General features: G+C 42.3%; 6 protein-coding genes across 15 annotated transcripts in view; 4 read left to right on the forward strand and 2 right to left on the reverse strand.

Annotated features, from left to right (window-relative positions):
- Positions 1-647, reverse strand: part of LOC125762247 (box A-binding factor) — an 80,080-nt gene extending 79,433 nt beyond the window's left edge. For both annotated transcript variants that reach the window (XM_049424128.1, XM_049424121.1), the window contains exon 1: positions 65-647. The gene's annotated coding sequence lies outside the window, so the exon portion shown is untranslated. The remainder of the gene's footprint in view (positions 1-64) is intronic.
- A 1,352-nt stretch (positions 648-1,999) lies between these two features.
- Positions 2,000-6,354, forward strand: LOC125762243 (opsin-1-like). Of its 2 annotated transcripts, XM_049424114.1 has the most exons (3): positions 2,000-2,089; positions 2,259-5,543; positions 5,637-6,354. In XM_049424114.1, exons 2-3 carry the CDS (start codon positions 4,830-4,832, stop codon positions 6,045-6,047), a joined length of 1,125 nt encoding a protein of 374 aa, XP_049280071.1. In that variant the 5' UTR covers positions 2,000-2,089; positions 2,259-4,829; the 3' UTR covers positions 6,048-6,354. The 2 variants fall into 2 exon arrangements, with proteins under 2 accessions (XP_049280071.1, XP_049280070.1); XM_049424113.1 differs by having other exon boundaries at positions 2,005-5,543.
- A 925-nt stretch (positions 6,355-7,279) lies between these two features.
- LOC125762238 (protein UBASH3A homolog) lies at positions 7,280-12,325 on the forward strand. 4 transcript variants are annotated; one of them, XM_049424106.1, is made up of 7 exons: positions 7,280-7,932; positions 8,033-8,469; positions 8,697-8,795; positions 9,071-9,571; positions 10,289-10,661; positions 10,735-11,141; positions 11,209-12,325. In XM_049424106.1, exons 1-7 carry the CDS (start codon positions 7,826-7,828, stop codon positions 11,484-11,486), a joined length of 2,202 nt encoding a protein of 733 aa, XP_049280063.1. In that variant the 5' UTR covers positions 7,280-7,825; the 3' UTR covers positions 11,487-12,325. The 4 variants fall into 4 exon arrangements, with proteins under 4 accessions (XP_049280063.1, XP_049280062.1, XP_049280064.1 ...); XM_049424105.1 differs by having other exon boundaries at positions 7,283-7,932; positions 10,280-10,661; XM_049424107.1 differs by lacking the exon at positions 8,697-8,795 and having other exon boundaries at positions 7,286-7,932; positions 10,280-10,661.
- A 1,225-nt stretch (positions 12,326-13,550) lies between these two features.
- Positions 13,551-14,794, reverse strand: LOC125762248 (soma ferritin). Its single transcript, XM_049424130.1, has 2 exons — positions 14,424-14,794; positions 13,551-14,307 (listed from the first exon to the last, which is right to left on the reverse strand). Exons 1-2 carry the CDS (start codon positions 14,521-14,523, stop codon positions 13,715-13,717), a joined length of 693 nt encoding a protein of 230 aa, XP_049280087.1. The 5' UTR covers positions 14,524-14,794; the 3' UTR covers positions 13,551-13,714.
- A 358-nt stretch (positions 14,795-15,152) lies between these two features.
- LOC125762252 (ferritin subunit) lies at positions 15,153-16,932 on the forward strand. Its single transcript, XM_049424134.1, has 4 exons — positions 15,153-15,383; positions 15,512-15,654; positions 16,200-16,456; positions 16,521-16,932. The coding sequence occupies exons 2-4, from the start codon at positions 15,549-15,551 to the stop codon at positions 16,809-16,811; spliced, it is 654 nt and encodes a 217-aa protein (XP_049280091.1). The 5' UTR covers positions 15,153-15,383; positions 15,512-15,548; the 3' UTR covers positions 16,812-16,932.
- A 141-nt stretch (positions 16,933-17,073) lies between these two features.
- LOC125762244 (potassium channel subfamily K member 9) lies at positions 17,074-19,945 on the forward strand. 5 transcript variants are annotated; one of them, XM_049424119.1, is made up of 5 exons: positions 17,074-17,211; positions 17,278-17,395; positions 17,703-18,036; positions 18,132-18,750; positions 18,841-19,945. In XM_049424119.1, the coding sequence occupies exons 3-5, from the start codon at positions 17,910-17,912 to the stop codon at positions 19,112-19,114; spliced, it is 1,020 nt and encodes a 339-aa protein (XP_049280076.1). In that variant the 5' UTR covers positions 17,074-17,211; positions 17,278-17,395; positions 17,703-17,909; the 3' UTR covers positions 19,115-19,945. The 5 variants fall into 5 exon arrangements, with proteins under 5 accessions (XP_049280076.1, XP_049280074.1, XP_049280072.1 ...); XM_049424117.1 differs by lacking the exon at positions 17,074-17,211 and having other exon boundaries at positions 17,393-17,454; XM_049424115.1 differs by lacking the exons at positions 17,074-17,211; positions 17,278-17,395 and adding an exon at positions 17,406-17,563.
- Positions 19,946-20,780: the final 835 nt, after the last annotated feature.

The raw sequence follows: 20,780 nt of genomic DNA on the forward strand, positions 1-20,780 counted from the left end.
GAACCTCCCTTCGAAGCGTAGGAAAGATGCAGCTTTTTTATGCGCACGAACACACGATACTTACTTCATGCGATTCAGCAAACATTCGATAGCCTCGTCAGTGTCAACGGGTTAACGGGGACATAACGATGCATTGATGCCAACACACACGAACAAACGCTTTCGTCCTTTTTTCCAGCACGCAACCACAAACACTCACACAACCCTTTAGCATGGGCAACAGGCCGTTTTTTAGTACAGCGAACGGACAAAGTTTCACTCGCGAACAGGCGCAACAAACCACTCAACACAGCGTCCGCGATATTCACGTCGTCGAACTGACGAATTCAAAACATAAACACACCGAACCGACCGATCGCTGGCGAAACCTTCAGGTACGGGGATGCGTGTAGCGGTGCTTTGTAGGTGCTGCTTCCACTACACTCGCAAAACACCCTGTACGCACGGAGCACGGACAAAAATTCGAACGCGGTTCGTAATCGTGTGGCTGTGGTGGCTTCCCTTGCCTAGAGGACCGAACGGGACGCGCGCGCGGCGAAAAATGTTAATCGAACGAACGTTTGCCGAGCATTGAGTTAGGCCCGCGCGCATAATGTTGTTGAAAGCTGCGTGAGTGAGCGGTGAGCGAAAGGAGAATTCCCCACCATCGCGCGTATCACAAGCAAACCGTCATAGTGGCTGCTGCTTGCTGCTGCTGCTCACGGTATGTCGAGGATCGAACCCATCCAGCGATGGTCGCCTGTTTTTGCCGCTGCAGCCAAAGCCCAAAAACTGATGGATCACATGATAAAAGAGACACACAGATATGGTGCTGTGCCGCTTACTCCGATAGCGAGCAGGAAGGTAAGCTGTGAAAGCTTGGCGAAAAAGTATTGCAATACGTAAAGGGAACCCCTTGCGCTTTGGTGCATTCGTTTTCTTTGTGAAGCTTTCGTTTGGAAATGGAGTTAGTAAAAATGTGCGTAAAAAGGGCTTTTTTTAATATTAACTTATATGCTTGAAAAAGATTAGCTGTGACTATCCGGCATTTGCTTCGTTCAGTTTTAATTAACTGATTTGAGTAATGTGGAATAATCAATTTGATTAAAATATTTTTTTATAATTTTTAAAAATTATATATTTCTGTTTCTTATTATTTTTAACACGCGCAACAAACATATAACTAAACTTAAAATGTGCTAGAAATATTAATTCGATGTAAATATTACTCGATTTCGGTTTAACAGTAAATTTGTTTCCAAAAGCAAAACAACACAGCAACCACTGCACAGCCTTTCGCTCACAAAACGAACGACTGCAACGACCAGCACTGAACAGAAGAGACGAACCGTACGAAACGAAGCCAAAGCACCGCTTGCAAAATGTGCGAGCCGAGTGAGAAGAAATTTCTCACCAAAAGCTCACCAAACCGAACCGAAGTTTGGTGGTGAAAACCGCAAACCCACCTAATGAGCGTGAGTGAGCGGGTAAGCATTTAAAGAAGAAAAAAAAGCTCACGCAGCTCAAAAAAGCTCCCTTACCGGTTCGCTTAAGAAGGGGAAAACACTTACCCTGACTGCACTCGGTCGGCCGATTCCGGAACGGTGATCGTATGTGGATGAAAATGTGTGTTTCTTGCATGCGGCTTTGTTGTTTCGTAGACGGGAGGATGTGCCTTTGCCAAGGCAAAAGAAACGTACCGAAGAAGGTCGTCCATGAAAGAAGCAATTTACGGCCACACTGTACGACCTAAAACGTGCATCAGCAAAGTGTCAGTATATGGGCATTTACAAAATGAGAGGAGAATAAAAGGCATTGTTCTTTTTTATTTACTTTTGCTAAAAGAGACAACGAAATTTTGCAAGGATATTCGAAAGATTGTTTTTCAGATTAAGGTATGATTTTGGTAAATTATACTGCTTGTGTCATTTTCCTCTATATCATCAACCAATTGTCGAAAATTGTATAAGTTCATGAAAAGATCATACGCTCAAAACAATGCATGTTTTTCAGATACCCATTCCAAACCTTGACGAAATGTTCCCGACATGGGAAAACAAACAAATAGAAATACATTTGCAAAACGGATGCACCATGAAGCTGTGCCAAGGTAAGCGAGTTTAAGACTGTTTTGTTTCACTGCTTTTGTACATAATTTTTCACTCCTGCCCCGGGGGGAATTCCCGCTTTTGACGCATTCGAAAATGTTTGTTTACGTACGTAACATTTTGTATTGTTTCCCTCCCTCTATTCCTCTTATTTATACCTTTGCATTGCAGTTTTAAGTTTATTTTCACAATAAACCCAAAACGAAGGAGGTGAGATGAGATTCGATTTGAGGCAACATTTTCGTATTTGTTTGACAACGCAAAGTATAAAACAATACACGATCGTAAACATTTGTTCATCAATTGCATATTCCAAACGCATCGCATGAGTGAATGTGTTGACAGCATCGATTAAGATAATTTCGCAGGGATAAGATTGAAATGTTGTCTGTCCTCGACTCAAAAAAACGGCATTGTTTGATCTTAACCGGCTATATTGGCACGGTTACACTCGGTATAAGCTGCCTTTTCACGGTTAGGAGTAAGAAATATCTTTTGATCGATATGATTGTATGTCCTCGATGAAGCGACAAAAAATCAGGATATACTAATTCTGCAATGTAAGCCATTAGTAATATGTAAGTAGATATAGACTATAGATGTAGATATGGATCTCTATGATAAGAAACATATAGTTCCCTTTGTCACAATTCTTATACACTCTCGTGCTACTAAAAAGAAAATGCTCTTTTTCAGTGCTTATCTGTAGTTTTTGCAACTGCCCTTACTTTTTCTACACTTTAACTGCATCACCTTACATACTGCCTGCTGTTTATCATTTCCTCACAATAAATTGGACTTTAAAATAAAAGACATGAATAACTTATGAAGCGAACAAAACTTCACCATTTACCTCAACATGTTCTGTCCAGCTCACTACTCGTATTGCACTTGTTACCACTGGTGATTCCATCACGACGAATTGGTTCTTTCTCCTCCAAAGCTTCATGTACTACTGACAATTATTAATGTTGTCTCAAATCTGTCACCGTGTACACAGGTTGACACAAAAACATAATACTCCGCGAACCTTATAATACCCTGTTCGGCATGCATCGATGATGGCCTGTCCACGGTTGAACTGTACCGTAGAGTTTTAGCAAGAACCGTGACCTAACACATTGCCCCTCCGACACACTGTAAGGCGATCATACAAAATACATATTTGGTCAATCCGCTTATCCATCCGTCAATGACGATACAACGCACCTGAGTACGAACCGAAACTGTTTTTCTCTTCCTTCTTTTGGTGGCAATATGTTTATGAAAAGAACATTTTTAGTGGATTAGTTCACCGATGCGTTCGTCGTAATTTGATGCCACTGCTAACACTTCGTAACAGTTCAATACCTTGAGAATGATAATTTGAAATTTTGCAATATTCGGAAAGAAAGGCAAACTATTGTGTACTGAAAAACAATTTACTTAATAGACTATTTTTACAACATTTGTTGGATATCTACGCGGATTGATTTTGATGTGCTTTTCGACGGATTAATAAATGCAAAATCGTACCAAAATTGTGACCATCCCATATCCCAGGACGTTGCAAATCAAACGATGTTCGATTATGTACAACGTGCGTGCTTCAATAAGCTTCAGTCCGTAACGCGACTTTGAGTCATTCGTGTTATCTAGTCAAAGTTTCGTAAAAATTAGCAAACCATGTGGGTGGGCAATTGTGTCTGTGACAATTTAATTATTTGATTATTTAACAAATGTATAATTCAATTGTAAATTTTAACCACGTTTTTTTTTAAGTAAGCTTACAGCAAGCGTTTTTGGTTTTTTTATGCGTAAGCTAACACAATTAAATTTACAACGGTAGTAGAGTTTTAAAAATAATAAATTAATCTATACGTAACAAAACCATTTCTTTATTCGATTTACAATGATACTTCCGTGTTATTGAACCGGTATCGTGTTAATTAATAGAAAGCTAAATGTTGCTTTCCAAAAGAGCCTACATCTATGCAATACGCATTACGTACGAACCCGCTTCACCTACTAACCCATACACTGGTAGGAACGGAAGCTACTAAGCATTTCTTTCTCTACTCTAAGTGACACTACCGCCAGTAAGGTCAATGTCTTCATATTTGCCAATTTTTGGATTTTTGTGTTTTTTTTTTCTCTTCTCCTTTTTACCTAGAGCTAATTAGTGCTAAATTATATTAAACACACTTGAGAAGCTCATTAGCAAACGGCAATATTTCTTGCTCATTCACACTATTCGTCCACTAGTGTAGGTAATATGAGCGGAATGGGGGGGGAACAAAAACATTGAAACGGTTTTTGGGATGAAACATGAAACCATCCAGCGATTCATCACTTCCTGTAAACGCGCGTTCCATGAAAATGTGTGTACCATTTTCTTATTCTTCCTTGGCCAATGTGCCGGAAAACCGTTGGTACCGTTAACGAGGACATTACAAGCGTTTCCTTCTCACCTTTTATTAATCTTTCTAGCTCATGCGTACGGACCCGTCGAGCCCTTGGTAGGTGTATAATTCGATTAGCCATATTCTGTACAATAAATATCTGCAGTTTTCTACCGTTTTGCTCAAGTCGGATAGCTGACTTCGGTGTGCAAACAGTTCTTGGTGCAAACGGAGAGTGAGTGTTTGTGGTACAAAGTTTGAATATAGGTTTGTTTAAAAAAAAGAGCGATCCATCGAAGTGAAACGGCCACCGGGACGCTAGTTTTTTAAAGTTTCTATATCTTCTTGAGCCCTCATCACGATGCCGTACTACGGTCCGATGCAACAGCCCGGTCTCTGGGGCCAACCGGTCTCCAATCTAACCGTGGTGGATAAGGTGCCACCGGAAATTATGCACCTCGTCGATCCGCACTGGTATCAATTTCCACCAATGAATCCACTGTGGCACTCGATCATCGGATTTGTGATCTTCGTACTTGGCGTTGTTTCGATCATTGGCAACGGTATGGTGATCTACATCTTCTCCACCGCCAAATCGCTCCGTACACCCTCGAACCTGTTCGTCGTTAATCTCGCATTGTCGGACTTTCTCATGATGGGCACGAACGCCTTCACCATGGTGTACAACTGTTGGTACGAGACCTGGTCGCTGGGATTGCTGATGTGCGATCTGTACGCATTCTTCGGATCGCTGTTCGGATGTTGCTCCATCTGGACCATGACAATGATCGCGCTGGATCGTTACAATGTGATCGTGAAGGGTTTGGCCGGCAAACCGCTCACCAACACTGGCGCTATACTGCGCATTATAGTGTGCTGGCTGATCGGAGTCGTGTGGGGCATCCTGCCGATGTTGGGCTGGAACCGATACGTGCCGGAAGGAAATATGACGGCGTGCGGTACCGATTACCTCACCGACGATTGGTTCCACAAGTCGTACATTCTGGTGTACTCAGTGTTTGTATACTACATACCACTATTCACCATCATTTATTCGTACATCTTCATCATCAAGGTAAGGTAGTGAATGTTTTTCATTATGGCAATAATTTTAATTCGCTCTGTTTTGATAATATTTGTCGTGTGTCCCATTTTCTGCCGCACATAGGCTGTGTCAGCGCACGAGAAAAATATGCGAGAACAAGCGAAACGGATGAACGTACAGTCGCTGCGTTCGTCAGACGATGGTAAAAGCGCCGAGATGAAGCTGGCCAAAATTGCACTCGTAACTATCTCGCTATGGTTCATGGCATGGACACCGTACACCGTCATCAACTATACGGGAGTTTTCAAAACGGCCAACATTTCACCATTGGCAACGATCTGGGGATCAGTTTTTGCCAAAGCCAACGCCGTCTACAATCCGATCGTTTACGGCATCAGCCATCCAAAGTATCGTGCTGCGCTGATGCGCAGATTCCCATCCCTTGCGTGCAGCGACAGTCCTGCATCGGACGATAAATCGCTCGCATCGGAAGCATCTGGCGTTACAACGGACGTGAACCCAACCACAACATAAAAGCATCTTGGGGGAACGAAAACATAGTGCATAGTGCATTGATACTTGGTTTCTGCAATACAAGTACATTTAATGCTAGATGCCCACAACAAAGGTTTGCTTACCAGCAGGGAGTTCCGATGTGTTGTAAAGATTGTGATCCTAAGCATAATATTTGTTTGCAATAAAATTCCAACTTGTTAACATTCTTGATACGATCATTTATGAATTCGGAAGATGTGATTATGTTTAATTAACTATATTTTCGGCTAATATTGAAAGGGTTGCATTGATAGCATTGTCCTGACGATCCAATCAAATGTAATTTGCTGCATGCTTCTGTCCTTCCTCACAAACTTTGTCTCATTTTCTTGTCTCATAAACATATTTGAATATTAAAACACAGTCTATATTCTAGTAATATGTTTCAAGTTTACTATTATAACTTGTGCTTTAGTTCAATTACCTCCTATCAAACCATTTAAAATATTATGTTTTCAGTTATTTTCCAAACAAAACAATATTTTATCAACATTTCGCTTTTTGTGTTTGCTTTAGTACGACTCTTAACGCCAATTAATTTTCAATTAACGAAACTTAATTGGTTTACCGCAATTTAACTAGTTTTGAAAGTTGTGCATATAATATAAGGAGAGTTTAGTTAGCTGATGGAGAGTTAGTCGGTTGTTAGTGAAGCTCTAGTGTGTGCTGCGGAGATAAATCAGTAAGGTAAGTATAACCAGTATTACTAGCGATACCTAGTATGGAAACATAATGATAAAACTAAGTATATAGTTTGTGGATTACGTCTTTACGACATCACTGTGTTTTACGTTACATTTTTACAAATTTATGGTGTGGTCTGTATGTTCTAAGTAGTTTCCCTTACTCGGTGCGGAAGTTACCAAATTATGCGCAAGAACGAGTGATGCGCATATCAGAATAACCCACAACCAAATTCAAACCGTTTTATTGTCCTCGTTTGAATGTTTGGTACTTTTTATGATCCGTTTTCTTAGATCAATTTCAATGTGCTAAAATATTTCACGCTCAAAGAAATTCGATTGATTATAGAACCAAAAGTTGGTCATACATTAAAAAAGTATTAAAAAGGCATTGCAAAAATGAACAACCGCATTTGTCATCCGGGCGACTGTCTACGCGACGTGCAACAAACGAAAGCAGCCCTTTGCATAATGTCAAAACATCTCACTAACACTACGGTACACAGTCTGTTCCCAAATCAAAACAAACTTCTCGCTACACAGATTTGTTTGCGTGTCAAACTCAAGCATACAAACTTTTTCAGCGCGCACATACGCAGCAACAATATTGAAAATTTATTTTCCACCAGTTTTCATACGCTTGGCGAGCATTTTACTGGAAGAATTTTAGAATCTTTATCCCTAACAGTACTCGGCACAAGTGTTTGGCTATGAATTGTGTTTACGTGTTTTTTCAAACTCACAAAAGGAGGCCGCGCAGAGTGTGAGGTTTGGCGGCTGCAGTGCAATTTAGGATCGATGAAGGAAAACAACAGCCGCCGTACGGATGATGTGTAGCTTTGCCGTACAAACGTGCGCACGTAGCAGAAATAATTACTCGAATCAATCGTAAAGCGCGAAAATATTGCCAGAATTTGCTCCTTAACTGCTAGCGTAGAACATCTTCCATCGTTATTCGCGCGCTCGCATATGGCGTGTTGTAGTACCTGTTTTTGTTCAAGTAAACTAGTCTTCAATATTTACATCTAGTGCAAGTTAACGCTTATACGGGGCTGCTTAAGCTATCGTGACATCATGGCTGCGCTTCCACCACGAAAAAATCCGACACCAACCAAAATTTCGAAGCAACACTTAACGCCGTTGCAAATTTTGCTCCAGATGGGCTTTCCCAAGCATAGAGCGTGAGTAGTGGATAGGAACCACATGCATTCCCCACGCGCCAACAGTGTTGGCATTGCAAACCGAAACGAACGCATCTGTTTCATGTTTTTCTTCTTTTAGCGAAAAAGCACTAGCCGCTACCGGAAATCGTGGTGTTCAGCTCGCATCCGACTGGTTGCTCGCACACGTGAACGATCCCTTTCTGGACGAATGTGCACCACGCGAGTACATACTGTACGCTTGCCCTACCGGTCCATTTCTGCAGCAGCTGGAAAATTTTTGGGCCCAGTCCCGGGAAGCGTGTGGCTGGAACGGGGCCCACAACTTTACGCCCCATATTACGCTTGTATCGTTTTTCAAAGCACCAGACGAATGTGCACCACAGCTGTCGAAAGCATTGAAGGAACTAATGAACCTCCCGGGTGCCCGTATCGATCGACCGATCGGGCTGGAGCTGTACACGAGCCCCAACTTTATGGGATTTTTCGTTGCCGAAGACGATGCGAACTATCTCAAACGGCTCGCCCTACAATACGTTAAAGAAGTGTCCCACTCAAGTGAGCATTCCCACTACCAAGCTTGCCCGAACCGTAATTTAAAACAACGAGTTGGAACAATTCGCTCACACTAATATACCTTGGCTGGTGGGCTTTCATTTATCATGCTCTCTTCCCTCTCTCTCTCTCTCTCTCTGTTTCTTTCTCTTTTCTCTATTCATCTACACTTGCTCGTATATGGTGGTACCGGGATGCGGTTCGGTTGCAACGTTCACAAATGCAATTAGTAATTAGTGACACCTATGAGCAGCTAGATGCACTGGTAACCTGTTTCCCATGGTGCGGGGGAGTAACTTCAGCTCGTTGTATACCGCGTAGCAGTCGATGTAAGCAGCTGGTGTGGAAGGGCCGGCCCCTTATGCCCAGTGTCTACCGTTGCTTTCCGTTTTGCATTTAGTTTTATGCCACCTTAGTTATTATGTTAGTATTTTTATCCAGCCAACCAAATCCTGGACTTTTGTTCTACTATTGCTATTGAGAGGTGGTTTTTTTTCCCCCACTTTGGTTTGACCCCATTCTAGAGCATGCAAGATTGATTTAGTAGTTTTGTTGCCGGGGTGTTGTTAACGCCAGCATATAAAGAAACGTTTTGTAATTGCAGCTATATCGCTAGAACCGCACGTCAAATCGTTGCATCTTACGTTGGCTTACCAATTTCCTTCTGGCCAATTTAATGCACTGAAAACGTTGGTGGAAAGTTTGGATGCATCCTGCACGGATGCCAACTGGGAATTGCGACTCTACTCGCGCGATCCGCGACTTGTCTCGAAGCAAGTGCACAAGGTGCTTTATCCGCATACGCCACGCGAAACGGACGAGCTGGAGTTACGTATCGGTGACTACATCTATCTGAACCCGGAAGCAATACAGGCATCGTCGGACGGTTGGGTTGAGGGTATGTCGTGGCTAACCGGCACTACCGGTTATCTGCCGGAAAACTATACCGAACGTACAGCGGAATCGGATGCGTGGACGATGCACCGTACTGTGCCACTGTGTGACACGAGAGTGCCAGACGAAATATCGGACATGGTGGATGGAGTGCCGTCTAGCACGCCAAACGTATTACCGGAAGCGAACGATGCAGCATCACCTGCGTTAGGTGAGTTCGGAATGATCGCCACCAGTACCAGTGAGGCCGACTGACGGCACTGGATTTTTGTTTGAACAATTCGTCAGCATGACTCAATAATAATTGATAGCCGATGTATGCTAGAACGGTCCTCCATACGAAGCATACCGATGAAGATAAGAAGATTGATAAGATTTCGCATGGTCATAGCCATTCCCCTACATATCGGACCACTATTCCCACCATTTTTGTTTCAGGGTTGTTGGTAGCGTCCACAGTGCTATACTGTTATCATCTCTAGTGCTATTGGTAGCGCAAAGTGAAGAGTATTTGTGTCGATACCTTGCCAGAACTTTGCCGCTTTGGTTTGATACGCACAACGGGATCGCTAAATGTTTAAACGCAGTAGGAAGCAAACTAGTTTTAATTTGCTATATGTCCTCATCGGTTATTGATCAAAAAATTACGTTCTAACAGACCCAGATTTATGAACAATCCAAGCAGATAATTTTTGTAATAAATTCCATCTTTTTGCCAACTCCGGTTTCGTTCAACATCCATGGTGCGAACGTTTGTTGGGGGTCGATAATGTTGACTCCTTCGTTTCAACGTCTCACGGTCACACAACGGCAAATTAACAAAGAAAAGAAAAAAACAACACACAAACAGAAATGTGATACCGGTCCAACGGACTGACAAAAAACGAATATAATCTTAAATTGATGGCTCTTGTTTCAGTGTCTGTAGGTCAGAGCGAATCGCAACCAGACACGGTGTTAGTAGCGTCGGACAAAACCCAACCCACAACGGAACAGCAAACGGCAGACGAACGGAACAGTGGCAAGATGTTCGGTGGCACCAAATCGCAAGAGGAATTTCCGTTGGAAAGATTACACGAGCTAGTGAAGAAGCATGTGAACAACATACAGGTGATCCCCGGTGATGAAGGTGCGCAGCTGAAACTGGCTTCGAAGCCGGAATCCAGTACCCGGAAGGTGTACCTAATGCGTCACGGTGAGCGTATCGATTTTACGTTCGGCACGTGGGTTCCGTACTGCTTTGACGAGGCAGGCAACTACGTTAGAAAAGATCTGAACATGCCAAAAACGTTACCGGACCGGTAAGAGTGTATAAAAATTTTGAAAGGCACTTTTCGCCCCTAAAACCCGAAATGTGATCTTTCTTTTCCGCAGTAAACCAAGCCTGTGGCAAAGGGATTCACCACTGACGAACGTTGGCCGCTATCAGGCACTGCTCGTGGGCGAAGGTATGAAGGATGCCGGAGTACACATCGAGAAGGTGTACTGTTCGCCCTCGTTTCGTTGCATTCAGACGGCCACTTCAGTGTTGGAGGGGCTGGGATTAAAAGCTACCCTGCCCATCTGCATTGAGCCCGGGCTGTTTGAGTGGCTTGCCTGGTATCAGGACGGTATTCCCGAGTGGCTTTCGAACGAGGAGTTGATTGCTGCCGATTACAATATCGCTACGGACTATAAGCCCATGACAACGGCAGAAGATCTGAAGGAACATTTTCATGAGAAGCTGGGCGACTTTTACTGCCGCAATTCGGACATTGCGGAATCGATTATCAGCACCACTGGTATGGGAAGGAAAGGCGCTTAAATTCTTGGGTACTAATTGATTATCATTTTTACTAAAATTTGCAGAAGGAAATGTACTGATCGTTGGACACGCAACAACGCTCGATACGTGCTCGCGATTCATCATTGGTGAAAAGATCCGTTCCACCAACGATATGGGCAGAATCATGCAGAAAGTTTCCTACTGCAGCTTGGCGGTGATGGAGTCGGATGGAACGGCGACAACGGCTGACGCTGATACCAAGAACAAGGTTAAGGGCTACTGGAAGCTTGCGGTACCACCGTGCGATCCAGTGACGCATACCAATAACAATCGTTTTGACTACAAAGTGTTATCTGGATAAGCTACAAACTGAATAAGCTCTTGATGCACACTGCATCGGGGTTTTGATGGTTAATGGGCTCGTGTAGGATCTGCCGGTGTGGAGGAGGAGAGCAAAAAGGCAGTCAAATGCGAGTAATGTTACTACAAACTATACGTTTTGCCTGTTATTTAAATACATAATAGACTAAACCTAGGTTACGATCACTTGCTGTCGGTAAAAAGGTTCCGATGTATATGTTTAATCCTGCGTATAGTAATCATGTTTCTTTAATGTTCCTGCTAATGCGCGATCACGAAGAAATGCACGCAGTAGAAGAGAAAACATCAACCTAAACCACTGTCTAACTGTCGCAATATCGCTTGATCATGCTTTCGAAATGACAATAAGCTATAAAAAGAGTATGATCTCAAATTGCTCACCGTATAAAAGAAAAAAGAAACAAAAAATATATGCACATTTCTATTGAAATGCTACGCTTTAAGCTTAACCGACTTACCAGCCCTGAGTGCATTTGAATGGAGGAACATTTGCTCATAATTTGCATACCAAGAAAAGATAAATTAATTAATGGTTAAAATCAAACCGCACTTTGCTCAATGGTTTTATTATCCAGTGTTACAACAAATGTGCGTTCGCTTAGTATTTTACTCCATTTATTTAACTATACATACAGTAAGTAAATAACAAAATGTGCGCTTATGCCCGGTTAGGCTTCGTATTGCAAACTGAACTTTGTCACAGTAACTTATTCGACCATGAAAATCAAATAGTATTGCTGTACCATGCCAAAAACAAGAAGGAAAAAAAGCTGGCGAAAACCATGCATACAACTCGTTGTAATAAACCATTATTCCGTATCCCCCGTTTATGCGTCACTATTTTGTTGTACTGGGTAAACCGATAAGATAAGATGTGTGTCTCTCTGTGGTGGTGGGTTGTTTCACACAACCATAGAACCACGTCAACCATCATCCAACCATGATGCGATGGTTGGCTTTTGCGCACGGCACCACGAGCAATCGAAAACCATTTTCCGCCCACTCTTTCGTCCATCTTGCACCGTTTCACCCTCGGTTGAAAACCATTTCTTGTCGATTCACTCAACCATCTCGTGATTCACCCACTTGGTTGGACTGATTTTTAAAACAAAGACATTACTTATTACGCAGCGATATTTAATCCTGATTCGAATGTTTGCATTACTTCATGTTATGATTCAAATGTAAATAAATGTATAAGCCATTTTGATATTCGAATTGGATTAATGTAAATACTATCAATTGCATCAGCATGTTCGCTGGTCGATCTTCAGGCCGGTAAACATTTGCGCCCCAAAAATAGACCGAGCTCTAGAAGCCTTTGGTACAAATAGAATATGCGATGTCATTCCTATCTGTTCGATACGATCGTTTACATCTTGATGAAAGTGTTGGTAGAAATGGTGCAATGATGTAAAATCGATCGATTATTACTGTTGGGTAAATATAAAGAAACACTTGCCATATGAGTAAGCGAGCAGATAGGCAGATTGGGTTGGACGAAAGACGTCTGACGACGTCATGGAAAAAACCATTCAAACCATTGGTTGAAACCACATGGTTTTTGTTCCGCGCAGGGCACTCACCAATCGTACCATCATTTGATGAGAGTCAGCAAAGTTGTGTGAGTGTGTTACACGCATAACCATTTGAGTTCTTTGTACAGCACACCATTTCGGAACGCGTTATCTTGGAAACATTCCTGCCTCGCGTTACAAACAAGAACGATCGACATATGAAAATGTCTCAACAGAAATGGTTTCATCATTGCAACTGCAACTGCGATCTCCTACACGCAATAGGCAAATGACTGATAACGTGCACATGTATGGTGCAAGTGCATTTATTGCCGGGATTCACAAACCAGCACGTCGTCGATGGGCACCGATGGGAAGAACGCAATGCCAGAAAACGAGCGAACATTGAAACGCGAATCGTAAACAAATCACGTTTATTATGAGAATCGCTTTTTGCGTATCCACCATACAACAACGTTCGATTGCCGTTCTACACGTCCTACCAAAAAAAAACAAGGAATGTATAATTCTTTTCTTCTCCTTTTTGTGGATCACATATGGGGAATTTCTGTTTATTTCAAACGCTCTGCTCTACATATCAGCGAAATACATCAAACGAAATGGGAGTAATATTTAACGCGATAATATGTTTTGTCGCGGTCTCCCGCACCATGCACCTTCGGCGCGATTATTAAACCGTGGCCAGGTACTCATCGAACAGATGGTTGCCCAAATCGGCCGCTTGTTTACCCGATGTGAAGTGCTTCAGATTGTGAATGTAACCGGCCAGATCGCGTACAACGCCCGACTGGTACTCGATGAGCTTCTCGTCCAAATAGTGGGCAGTATCCGGATCGTAATGGTAAACATCGTCTCCTCCATTACCGGCCTTCGAGTGAGCGTGGGAAATCTTGCGATGGATGGCATGGGCTTCCTTGGCCATCGTTTTCTCGTAGTCCAGCGCGAACTGCAGCGAGCTCAGCTCCTGCACATCCAACACCTTGCCGTAGTTTTCACCCTTGCTCGGTTGCACCAAGTGTCCGAATCCACCGCGACGACTCTGGTACTTGATCAGCTCAATGGCGTCCTCCCAGGCCTTGTCGCTGATCTTGCGGTACAACTTCTCGAATCCGGGTCGGTCCAGGCTGTGCTTGTTAAATGCGGACGACATGAACAAGAAATGGAACGATTTGTCTACCAGCTGGCTGGTGTACTGTTTCAAATCATTCTCAACCGTTTTGCCGGAACGCGACAGGAAGCTAGAATAGACTGGTGAACATTCCTCTACGGATGGTGAAGGTGATAGAAGGTAGAAGGATGAAGGGATAAGAGACACCAAGTAGATTAGAACACTTGTACGATGGGCGTAGAAGGCAAAAGCTAAAGTAAAAGATACATACCCACGCTTATTTCACAGTCATTGGCGCTAAGGTCCGTCGCAAAGGCGGAAGCCACCAGCACAAAGCCCAACACGAACACAACATTCATCTTTGCCATCATCGTTTCTGCTCACACACTCACTGACTGGTTGTCAAGGGCGATGATGTAGGGATAATATGGCTGTTCGCCTTTTCAATGGTACGAATTAAAGGGCAGATTTTGTGAACCTTCTTGATTCGACAAAAATCTTTACGTCGATCGGTTTGCTTATACTGTGACAGCTAGCGAAAGGATTCGCTACGAATTGACAAATTTGTAACCTGGACAAGAAACGCGATTTGCGTCTTACTTCCACCAATAGTTGACACTGTTATGAATGTTCTTCGAACAGCCGAGTGACTTTTGTTCCCGTCTGTATGCGAGTGTAGTGGTGCAGCGGTCGCTCACCAACACATGCGGGTACGTGGTGAGCGCGATGGCCGCTCGACCAAATGAAATGGAATTTACTGATTACGAAGAATCAAGATCAATATCGATGACTACGTGAAAAAGGACAAGTTTCTCCTTGATCTAGATTCCCGAATTGCACCCCATTATAGATTGTCCAACGCTGATTCCAACTTTCGAAGGTACGTGCGCAAAACCATCTAACCATCTAACCATCTGAAAACCATTTTGTGTCGTACACGCGACATTGTCGTGATGGTGTACGTGAGCGGTGCTGTACAATCATTGCATAAAATGACCAGAGTGCTCGTTTCGTGAGAACAATACGTAGCAAGCCGTGAACGAGTGAAGTGCGCGTTTGTCATTGAAGACAAGCAAATTCACATCCAAGCTGTACACACTTCCGCAAGGAACGTTAAACAAATTCTTAACCCTCAGTGTTGCGTCTCGCGTAAAGCTGTCGTCCTTCTGTGCCAGTGCGTATAAAGGCCTGACAACTTACATCTTCTAACAACAAAAAAAACACACCAAACGTGAGTGCTACGGGCGGACACAACACTTGGGGCAGTTTTGTTTGCCAAGTGTCCATCGTTCTCGTTTCTTTTTGGTTGCCATTTGCTATCGGCTAGTACGGATAGTAATTACCGCGTTGTATTTGCAGCTTTTCCAGTGTGTCATCGTACAACCATAACTAGGAAATGATGAAATCGATCTTCTTTGGAATCGTTGCCCTGATGTTTGCGGCTGTTGTCATGCAGCAGGAGCAAGCATCTGCACAGGTTACCGATACGGATCAGCCCTCAAGTAAGTTGATGTGAATTGTGCCTTAAGTATGTTGTAAAAGGGTTTTAAGTTCAAATGAAACCAAACACATTAGTACGACGTAATATTGGAAATTTCTATCGGAACGGGATCGTCGCTACCTTTCATATTGGATTTTGCTCCGAGAGATGTGCTTGTGAGTGTATTGGTGGTAACTCAGAACAACCACAGTGAAAAGTTGTAGCTGTGTGAGTGCTTGAGCAACAAAAATGGTTGAGTTCTTTGTTTTGATTCCGGCAGATACACTCATACAGCTGATGGAAGCAACAAAAAACACACTCATCGCTCAGACATATCCCGCTGTGATAACGCGAAGAATTCCCGTCGTAGCGACGGGTGTGAACGAGCAATGTGGAAAAAATATTGACCGTGTTCGTTAATGACGGCAACCTTTTGTACCATAATTGAGCTTACACTCTTGTGCTCTTTTCACTTTCAGTCTAATGCTGTGGGTTGTAAATCATGTCAACATAATTCTGGCCGATTGTACTTTATCTTATTTATGATATTTTTTGGTTGTTTCGCAGGCACCGACGAATGGAACTACATGAACCGAAGCTGCTCCGCTAAGCTGCAGGATCAAATTAACAAAGAGTTCGATGCAGCGATCTTCTACATGCAGTACGCCGCCTACTTCGCTCAGTACAAGGTGAACCTACCCGGGTTCGAAAATTTCTTCTTCAAGGCTGCCTCGGAAGAACGCGAGCATGGCATGAAGCTGATCGAATATGCGCTGATGCGTGGACAAAAGCCAATTGATCGCAACACTTTTTCGCTTCACTTCGTAAGTTGACAAACATTCGCGATTGCGTACGATTCTATTAACGCACAAACTCTCTCCATTCCAGGCTAATCAGGTGCAGCAACCAGAACCGGGACCAGAAGGTTCGGTGGCACTGACTGCTTTGAAGGGTGCCCTCGCTAAGGAACAGGAGGTAACCAAGAGCATCCGCGAGCTGATCAAAATCTGCGAGGAAGATCACAACGATTACCATCTGGTAGACTACCTGACGGGTGAATTCCTGGAAGAACAGCACCAGGGACAGCGCGATCTGGCTGGAAAGATCACCATGTTGGGCAAGTTGTTGCGAACGAATCCCAAGCTGGGCGAGTTTATGTTCGACAAGCAGAACATGTAAAATGCATTAAAGAAGATGAGGAGAACCTTGTGCAAGAGCACATTGCGTTTGAATTTCGCGTGATTGGTGTGCTAGAGGTAAAACTTCAATAAAAAAAAACAACCTTCCGATAACATTCAAATCCGTTGTTGCCACGCTGCACAATGAATGAGTTCAGCATGTACTTGAAATCGACTGATCGGCTTTGATAGAACGGTATGTGTTTGTATTGTGATAACTTTTGTTAACCGCAGGTTCTTATTTCCACTATCAAACACAGAGAGTTAAATGCATTGTCAGTCATTGAAAAGATGAAATAAAGCTCTAGATATATATAATCTGTTCGAGCACAAAGGATTCAGCTAATGGAAAGAAAGAATATTCGATGCGAGTTGTATATTCGGCAAATTCACACGTTCGGGTAAGTTTCTTTTAATATAATCGAACTTTGAAATATGAAAATAATTTTTTTGTGATATCTTTGTAGAACAAAAAAGGTGACATTTTCTAACATTTTGTTTTTATTGGCCGCACTATGAAGAAAGGACCTTTTCTAAGGAGTGTTCTGGTGCGCAAGCGCATGGAAAAAGGAGAACTGAAATACAGTAAGCACAATGTTTGATATCTTTTTCATTTCACAGCTGCTTGCTTCAGTGGCTTTCAGGTTTTTACTTTAGCAAGTAATAGATAAACAGTTTTCTCTCGTTTCTAGACTAATTTCCCATACCTAGTGTGTATTTCGTTTGAAAAGCAATTGCACGTGCCGTTAGAACGTTTGTATTGTCATTGTATTAGCTGTTTTCTCAAGTTTCTTTTCATATGTTTAAGTATCGTCATGCGTTTGTATTTTCCAACCCATCCCATCAAGCGTGTGAATCTAATAGCAGCCCTATCAATCCATCTAATCCCTAGCCATCGTCGAATCTACCGTTCAATCTGTCAACGAATGAAGAAGTAATTTGCAAGTTTGCGGAATTCACTAAACACACAGTGCGCTATGCGATGAGTGGATCCTCCGTTCCGCTACAGGATGCACCTGCCGAAATGAACAGACAAAGCAGAACGGCAGCTGGGCAAGCGTAAACAAAATTGGTATAGTGCAACAGTCCAACAAACGACATGAAGCGACAAAACATTCGCACACTTTCGCTCGTTGTGTGCACATTCACTTATCTATTGATAGGGGCAGCCGTATTTGATGCACTGGAATCAGAAACCGAAGCTCGACGATGGGAGTTTTTAAAAAGTAAGACTATACGGGCCACATGATAACGACGGTCCCCGGGCGGTATCTCTCCATGATGAAGTGTTATTTGCCCTTTTTTTTTCTTTTCTTTTCAGGCGTAAAGGCGAACTTTGTCGCTAAGTATAATATCACACCGGAGGATTACCATATGATCGAAATAGTGATCACGGAAAACAAACCGCACAAAGCGGGACCCCAGTGGAAGTTTGCCGGTGCCTTCTACTTCGCCACGGTTGTCCTAGCCATGATTGGTTACGGCCACTCGACGCCGGTCACTATCGGCGGGAAGGCGTTCTGCATGGCGTACGCGATGGTCGGCATTCCGCTGGGGCTCGTCATGTTCCAAAGCATTGGCGAACGTTTGAACAAGTTTGCCTCGGTTGTAATTCGCCGCGCGAAAAAATATCTGCGCTGCCAGCAAACGGAAGCTACCGAGATGAACCTGATGCTTGCAACGGGATTACTTTCGTCGGTTATTATTACGACCGGAGCGGCTGTGTTTTCACGCTACGAAGGATGGAGCTATTTCGACAGCTTTTACTACTGCTTTGTAACACTGACGACGATCGGCTTCGGTGACTATGTGGCGCTACAAAACGACCAAGCACTAATCAACAAGCCTGGCTACGTAGCGCTCAGTTTAGTCTTCATTCTCTTTGGGCTTGCGGTGGTAGCGGCCAGCATTAACCTGCTGGTACTTAGATTCATGACCATGTATGTATCTGTTTTTTTTTTTACGTGACGCGCCATTGCTTTGTCTGCTTTACTAATTTGGTGATCCTTTCCATTTTCCAACATCCCCAGGAATGCCGAAGATATTCGACGCGAGGAAGCTGAGATGCAATCTTCGGTCGATGGGCTGACAACGTACGAATGTGAATCGACCGGAAAGCTGCTTTCCTGTGCGAATCTGAACTACTGTTCCGAGATCGAGGAGGAAGACACATCGGTCTGTTCGTGCACTTGTCTCGGGGGCAACAGTTTCACTACACACGAGCACGAGTTTTTACTTGATCAGGGATATCATCCTGCCGATATCATTACAAGTACTATCAGCCTTAAGCGCATGTCGATCTAATTAGCAAACTCCAACAATTACAGCAATACACACCAGCAAAGAAAGTATTTAGATAGAGCAAAAAAAAAAAGGACAATGAGATGAGAACCGCGGTGATGTTTTGCTTTTCGCATATTTCATGCAGGATGTCCAGGTAGAGTTGTAGCTAGAATCGAAAAAGGTTTTTCCATTTCGTTCGTGCCAAAAAGTGTTACCACCATGTGTCCAAAACGATTTTTTACTTTATCATTATAATTTTCTCTTCATTACAATTTTTTTTTTCCTATATAAAATCCATTTAATTAGAGTAACTGCTCCAGTTTTCGACAGGTGTTTAATTAAAGCCAAATTATACACAAATGCGATATAAGATGAAGCCAAACGAAGTTTGAAGACTTAAAAACCAATAGAATTTCTCCAAATATGATGTTTCGCAGCATTTACATCAATATTTACTAAAATATCGCAATTCTCATAGTGTTAACGAAATTTCGTTCAAATTACGGTCAGTCGATAATTCGGCAGGCACTGGAAATTAGAAGTCAGTGCATAAAACAATTGAGTTTAGAACTTTTCTGAAAGATAAAATGGTTTAAAAATTTATACTCTTTCTAACTCTTTTTTTATCTCTCTTATTCTGCACCCCGTCACTAAACGCTTAGCAATTGTCGCGTTTGTGAACGCGATTTAGATTTTTTTTTTCAAAACTCCATATAAAAAATGTGTTTTTGCACGTACAAAATATACGTGTATTTTCAGCGAAAAAACGTAACGGCGTAAAGCGTAATTGCGGCCAGGATAGCTCGATTTTGCTAGCAATAAGAAGGTAAACAAATACAAATTCAAAAATTAGATCGGTTGAGTGTCATTAAATATTGTAAAGTTTGACAAAATCGAATGTCTTTTTATTTTTTAAAGTACGTTCGTGTTGTATATAATTATTGTGAATGTAAATACCACCTTTTAAACCGAAGAATGACTGTTAATTCGAAAAAAAAATTTCATCTCGTGGATATTTTTCAAAAAAAAAAATCTAAAAATTTGAAAATTTCCTAAAGCTATAGCGTTAGCCTTATTTACACCAAGGGCTACATTTTCTTCTTGGACGGCCATGCCCTCAGATGTCTGTATGCCTGTATAGATGTCTCAAATGTTTCTATAAATATGCCAATCTCCTAAGGCTGTATAGCCTTAGGCTCTTTTTTGGAAGTAATATTGCAAAATTTATAAATGTGATATATTTTAATGCTGCAATAAGTTTCTTTTCACTCAAATAATGCTTTAAAAGAAGAAAAGAATAAAAAATAACAAAAAAATTTCAAAAAAATTTCAGCTCGAAAATTTCATAAGGCTTACCCCTTACGATTTTTTTGGGAAATTTTGCAAAAAAAATTAAATTGTTTTATTTCAATGCCAATGGGTTGCAATGAGTTTCTTTTCACTCAAATAATGCTTGAAATAAAAAAAAGAGTGGAAAATAATAAAAAAATCAAAAAATTAAAAAAAAAATGAAAATTTTCCTCATTTTTGCACCAAATTTCGCCTATAACTCGGTCGATATCCAACGGATCTCCAATCTTTAACCTGTGGTCGATGGATGGCACCAATGGCTACATTTTCTTCTTGGACAGCCATGCCCTTAGATGTCTGTGCCAGAAGATATTCGAGGAACCAAGTCCCTTACCCT

Source organism: Anopheles funestus, chromosome 2RL (genome assembly GCF_943734845.2).
Source record: "Anopheles funestus chromosome 2RL, idAnoFuneDA-416_04, whole genome shotgun sequence".
NCBI classification, from domain to species: Eukaryota; Metazoa; Arthropoda; class Insecta; order Diptera; family Culicidae; genus Anopheles; species Anopheles funestus.

Bases quoted from the DNA above. Each gene is read 5' to 3' on its own strand.
- LOC125762243 (XM_049424114.1), top strand. From the start codon at position 4,830: ATGCCGTACTACGGTCCGATGCAACAGCCCGGTCTCTGGGGCCAACCG. The intron at 5,544-5,636 runs GTAAGGTAGTGA...TGCCGCACATAG, and splicing joins CGTACATCTTCATCATCAAG to GCTGTGTCAGCGCACGAGAA.
- LOC125762238 (XM_049424105.1), top strand. From the start codon at position 7,826: ATGGCTGCGCTTCCACCACGAAAAAATCCGACACCAACCAAAATTTCG. The intron at 10,662-10,734 runs GTAAGAGTGTAT...TCTTTTCCGCAG, and splicing joins CCAAAAACGTTACCGGACCG to TAAACCAAGCCTGTGGCAAA. The intron at 11,142-11,208 runs GTATGGGAAGGA...TAAAATTTGCAG, and splicing joins ATCGATTATCAGCACCACTG to AAGGAAATGTACTGATCGTT.
- LOC125762248 (XM_049424130.1), bottom strand. From the start codon at position 14,523: ATGATGGCAAAGATGAATGTTGTGTTCGTGTTGGGCTTTGTGCTGGTG. The intron at 14,308-14,423 runs GTATGTATCTTT...CACCATCCGTAG, and splicing joins TGACTGTGAAATAAGCGTGG to AGGAATGTTCACCAGTCTAT.
- LOC125762252 (XM_049424134.1), top strand. From the start codon at position 15,549: ATGATGAAATCGATCTTCTTTGGAATCGTTGCCCTGATGTTTGCGGCT. The intron at 15,655-16,199 runs GTAAGTTGATGT...GTTGTTTCGCAG, and splicing joins CGATACGGATCAGCCCTCAA to GCACCGACGAATGGAACTAC. The intron at 16,457-16,520 runs GTAAGTTGACAA...TCTCCATTCCAG, and splicing joins ACACTTTTTCGCTTCACTTC to GCTAATCAGGTGCAGCAACC.
- LOC125762244 (XM_049424119.1), top strand. From the start codon at position 17,910: ATGAAGCGACAAAACATTCGCACACTTTCGCTCGTTGTGTGCACATTC. The intron at 18,037-18,131 runs GTAAGACTATAC...TTTTCTTTTCAG, and splicing joins ACGATGGGAGTTTTTAAAAA to GCGTAAAGGCGAACTTTGTC. The intron at 18,751-18,840 runs GTATGTATCTGT...CAACATCCCCAG, and splicing joins GTACTTAGATTCATGACCAT to GAATGCCGAAGATATTCGAC.